This window comes from Galleria mellonella, unplaced genomic scaffold (genome assembly GCF_026898425.1).
Source record: "Galleria mellonella isolate WM207_F2 unplaced genomic scaffold, CSIRO_AGI_GalMel_v1 utg643, whole genome shotgun sequence".
Lineage (NCBI taxonomy): Eukaryota > Metazoa > Arthropoda > Insecta > Lepidoptera > Pyralidae > Galleria > Galleria mellonella.
This window is the reverse complement of record NW_026442135.1, coordinates 1,177,485-1,182,565: the sequence shown is the minus strand read 5'-3', so window position 1 is coordinate 1,182,565 and position 5,081 is coordinate 1,177,485. Positions and strand designations below refer to the sequence as shown.

Here is a 5,081-nt window from a genome sequence, read left to right as displayed (position 1 = left end):
ATGGCAAATGACAGGTATGTATAAAAAGTTTTATTTTACTCGTGAGTTGTTTTTTCTGTGTTAATATCTAGTTGATAACCTTAACTTTTGTACTAAATAAATATTCTAGCAAAATAATATAAATAAATTACGTATAACTTGTTACAAATACTAGCGTACTATATATAGGACAGTAGGATAATATACATGATTTTAGTACAATAATACAACTTTTTCTTTACAGACCGTTAGCTGCGCATGAAATTTTAGATGCTTTAGAAAATGTTTCTGATAATGAAGAAGATTATAGAGAACGACTGATATGTATTCTACCTCCTCCTGTTGATCCTGACTGTCTCACTGACGAAGATTCGGGTGAAGAAGATAATGTAACTTTGAATAATTTGCCACGAAACATTCTGCTTCAACCGGCTGAAGTAATGATTCAAGGGCAGATTATGGTGAGTGATACAAAAGAAGAACCTTCTGATTCTACAGGTCGAACTAAACGTAGGCGTACCTACGCATGGAGAAAACGGGACTTGGCAAAAAATCCCGTGAATTGGCCAGATGTTCAAGGCGCTTGCCAAGATAAGCGCCCAATTGAGTGGTTTGAAAACTTCTTAGATGAAGATGTTATTTCGTTGTTGGTGTCAGAGAGCAATAAATATGCTGTCAAAAAGAATTTGCCTGGAGACATAACCACTGAAGATATGAAATGTTTCATCGGCATATTGTTGGTTAGTGGTTATTCATGGCTCCCCCGTAGAAGAATGTATTGGGAAAACTCCCCTGATACAAAGAATGAATTGATCAGCTCGGCTATAACTAGGGATAGATTTGACTTTATTTTTCGCCACCTTCATGTCAATGATAATCTGGATTTGCAAGACAAATACACAAAAGTACGCCCCCTAGTTACACTTCTAAATAAAAAGTTTTTAGAGTTTTCTCCTCTTGAAGAGCATTACAGTGTAGATGAGGCCATGATCCCCTACTATGGTAGACATGGCTGCAAACAGCACATAAAAGGTAAACCTATTAGGTACGAGTTCAAAGCTTGGGTTGGTGCTACACGGTTAGGGTATGTTTTATGGATGGAACCATACCAAGGTGCTACAACTATGTGCAATCCAATATATAAAGAATTGGGGCTGGGTGCAAGCGTTGTTCTCACTTTTTGTGATGTGCTGATTTCACGTGGCTTCGACCTTCCTTACCACGTAGTTTTTGATATTTTTTTTACTGGGACGCCCTTGCTGGAAGAGATAACAAAGAAAGGCCTTCGTTGCACTGGGACAGTTCGAGAAAACAGGACATCTAGTTGTCCTCTGATTACATCGAAGTTACTGTAAAAAAAGGAACGTGGTGCTGTCGATTACAGAACGACACATGACAACACGTTCATTATTGCTAAATGGCATGACAATAATATATTCAGTATTGCTTCTAATGCTGTAGGAATAAATCCTAAACAATCTGCCAAACGCTTCTCACAAAGTGAAAAGAGAAACATTGTCATAGAAGAACCACATATGGTGTCCATCTATAACAAATATATGGGAGGAGTGGATCGGTCTGATGAAAATATTTCACATTACCGAATTGGTATACGAGGTAAGAAATGGTACATGCCGTTGCTCACACACATGATTGATCTTGCCGAACATAATGCATGGCAGTTATATAAAATAAATCATGGAAAACTGGATCATCTTGGCTTTCGCAGAAGGGTAGCAATTGCTTTGATTGAATCAAACAGAAAAAATGCCAAAAGAGGGCCTAGCCGACCCTCCCATCATGAACATGCTGATAGTCGTAAAGACCAAATGAATCATCTGGTTATTCCTCAATCGAAGCAAACACGCTGTCGTCAATGTCACAAAAAATGTTTGACACGTTGCAAGAAATGTGATGTTGGAGTGTGTGTCAAGTGTTTTGAAACATATCATTCATAAATAGTGTTAATCTAGTAAATTACATATAACAATGGGTAATATAATCAATAGTTATCTAATAAACTACACTTTTTGATTACATTCTGTTTTGTCATAAATGGTCTTTTATTTCCTCTTATTATCCTACTGTCCTACATATAGGACGGCTGTTTCCCTGAAAGCCTTACACTTAATTTTTTTTTCATATTTTTTTTTATGTTGCATAAGATCTAATAAACTAAATAATGTAACTTTTTTCAAAATTTTCAGAAAATTTTAGTTTCAGGCTTATCTGGGTTAATATAGAATTGAATATGGAATTTCAGGCACCCAGCCTATAAACTGCAATAATGATTATTATCTACAAGACCATAATTATTGTATTAAAATATAATTAATTATAATTATTTGTTTTAATAAAGCCGCCCGTATAGTTATTAATATTATATGTAAATATAATTAATATTGTATTTATATATAATACAAATTTTAGTAAAAGAATAGAATAGTTTTATTATTAAAATTCAATCAACATACTATATATATAAAATTATCAAATACCAGGTAGATTATAATATTTGTAATACATTGTAGTCTGCCTATGCTTTTATTAACTTCTTGTTGACCCCAAAAACAGGTTATATTTTGTTTAGCAGCAACACTAAAGTCGATCATGCCGCCCCCGTCACCGGAACAGATAAGTTTGTCGCACTGTATGTATTAGTTTATGGTAGATTGTATTTTTGTCAAAGAATAAGAGTAAATTGAAGTGACATTGTTACTTTTAATTTGCTTAGGTTACAGTTTAAAAGTAAATAATGCTAAGACACAGACTTTTTCAGAAGAATAGATCAGTTCCAGTTTTAGAATTCAAAAAGTTCTTAAGAAATTTCGATCGATTCTCGTATAAAAAAAAAAAACGTGAAAAACATTGGACAAAAAAAAAACAATTGTCTAGTGCTCTTTAGTAGTAATATTAATATTACTACACGTTAAATAACGAAAAACTCGAGGTATTACACCAAAATCTAGAAAACTGCCTACTTTTTTCTGCGCTATTTGCAAAGAGGAGTATACACATATTGTGAAAGATTTGTTAGTGTAGTATATATAAACTATGGACCTACAAGGCGCCCTCATCATATATGGGCCGTGGCTCATATTTCTGTGATTAACTTAAGATCTTAAGATTGTAACGATTGGACAGCAAAACAGAACGAGCAAGAAAGAATGATCATATTAAAAAAAAAAAATAATAATAATAATAAGTCCCTATTCAATGAAGCATATTTATATATACATTTTAGTTCAATTGATTTTTGTTGTATTTATTAAAGCTATATTGTAAATACTGCATTTAATAAAAAGACTGGGTACTAACTTGGGATTAGCGTTGTCTTTTTTTAAAGGAAAACCAAGAACGACCACCACCAGCAGCCAAACTGCGGTTACAAACCCGGCTGCCGAACGTCACAAACACTTGAACCCCAACCCGCCACAGGAACGACCCCGGTCCTTGAGTCTATGGAGAAGCAAAAGACAAATAACAGCCGATATAATGAATACATTTTTAACACCTTGTAAACTAATACAGTACAAGTGAAGTCCCTTTTTTATTATATTTTGGTGTTTTTATTTCATTGTGTTTTCGTTTATATTTCTAATCATTATGAATATTGAAATAGGAACTTTGATCGTTGTACAAAACCGCAAAAAATTGCATGATTCAAACTCAAGTTCAAGAGCCCAAAGCTATTATTTATTTTGATAAACCTATAATCTATTTCTTTTAGACCCAGTAACGTCAACAAACTATTTGAGATAGTATCAATTGTAATACTCTTTAGCAACAGAATTAAAAGATTCAAAAACATCCAAATAACGCACCTTTTCTTAGTTACAACGCTTTTGAGTTCTAGATTCATCAGAAAAATCCATTACACATGAGGCAGTATCATTATCAGAAACATTAAATCAACAGATGTTTAAATTTGAACACCAAAAACAATAGTAAACCAGTAGTGACCGGCTCCATTCATGTTTCATCAGGAGCCGTTGTTGGCAAACAAAATACGAGTATATGGCAGGTACACCATGAAAAATAATGACAACCAACACTAATTTAGAATAAAAATATTACACAAAACAGACCACAAGTTTCCTCCAGTATCTACTTCACGCTGCCCATTTAACCACACAAAACCTATGTATTGTCCTCATTGGCGTTTCAATACACATTATTACAGAGATAAAAACAGAAAATTTTAAGAAATTTCGTTTTAAATGTGATAATAAAGGTAATGTGGTATAACACCTCACTGCAAAATATTACAATAATCCTAGTAACAAAATTAGAAGCAGACAGTTTCTCTTTAAAGAAGTTTCGATATAAGAGTCTCTATTTTAAATGAATCCACATAATTTGTAAATTACGTTTATTTATTGATAAAAATAAACTAATTCGTGTTGGTGGTCGGATTGTAAATTCTCCGACTTTACCCACTTTATTTCATCTAAACATTTTTCTCCCTAAGAGAATCGGGGTTCTCCCCATTCTTAATTCTCCACTTATCTTTCGCAACTAGCTGCCTGACGACAAGGCCTTCCATAAACAGGTCACACCACTGCAAAGTACTCCATTCAGATCTTGCATGTCAGAGGCCTCCTCTTCCACCAGACCATTTATTTTGTTTTATTGTTTAATGTGATGGCATATCTTCATTATATAATAATAATAATTATAATTAAAACATTGTAAATAAAAATTTATTTTGATTATGCGATTTTCATTGACACCAGGATTTTAAATTGTAAGAATATTACTTCAAGACCAATATTGAGATTGGAAAATCTAAACAAGACATAAAAGCAAGACAATAACCAAAAATTGCAAACCCTATTATCGAGTTCTCCATGATAGCATGAGAATACCATGATGATAATATGTACCACAATGAGCATCCAACTTTTCCATAATCAAAATCAAAAATACATTGTTCTTAGAGACCAAAATAATTTTATTTCAAGTTTTTCCCCATATACTATTTACTGAACAATAATTTCACCTGAGAAGAAGACTATTGATCTTTTCCAAAATTGGAATTTTACTGCTTATTTTTATTTTAATTTTTTTTTTATTATTTTTCTGTTTTGTTTTATAGTATT

General features: G+C 32.8%; 1 protein-coding gene across 1 annotated transcript; it reads left to right on the top strand.

Moving 5' to 3' along the window:
• On the top strand, positions 1-3,500 carry LOC128201910 (piggyBac transposable element-derived protein 3-like). The gene is made up of 5 exons (XM_052900292.1): positions 1-14; positions 224-1,063; positions 1,364-1,596; positions 2,554-2,629; positions 3,326-3,500. The coding sequence occupies exons 1-5, from the start codon at positions 1-3 to the stop codon at positions 3,498-3,500; spliced, it is 1,338 nt and encodes a 445-aa protein (XP_052756252.1).
• The last annotated feature ends 1,581 nt before the right edge of the window (positions 3,501-5,081 follow it).

Coding starts and splice junctions, on each gene's coding strand:
- LOC128201910 (XM_052900292.1), top strand. Junction 1,597..2,553: donor TTACCGAATTGGTATACGAG/GTAAGAAATGGT, acceptor CCCCAAAAACAG/GTTATATTTTGTTTAGCAGC. Junction 2,630..3,325: donor ACAGATAAGTTTGTCGCACT/GTATGTATTAGT, acceptor CTTTTTTTAAAG/GAAAACCAAGAACGACCACC.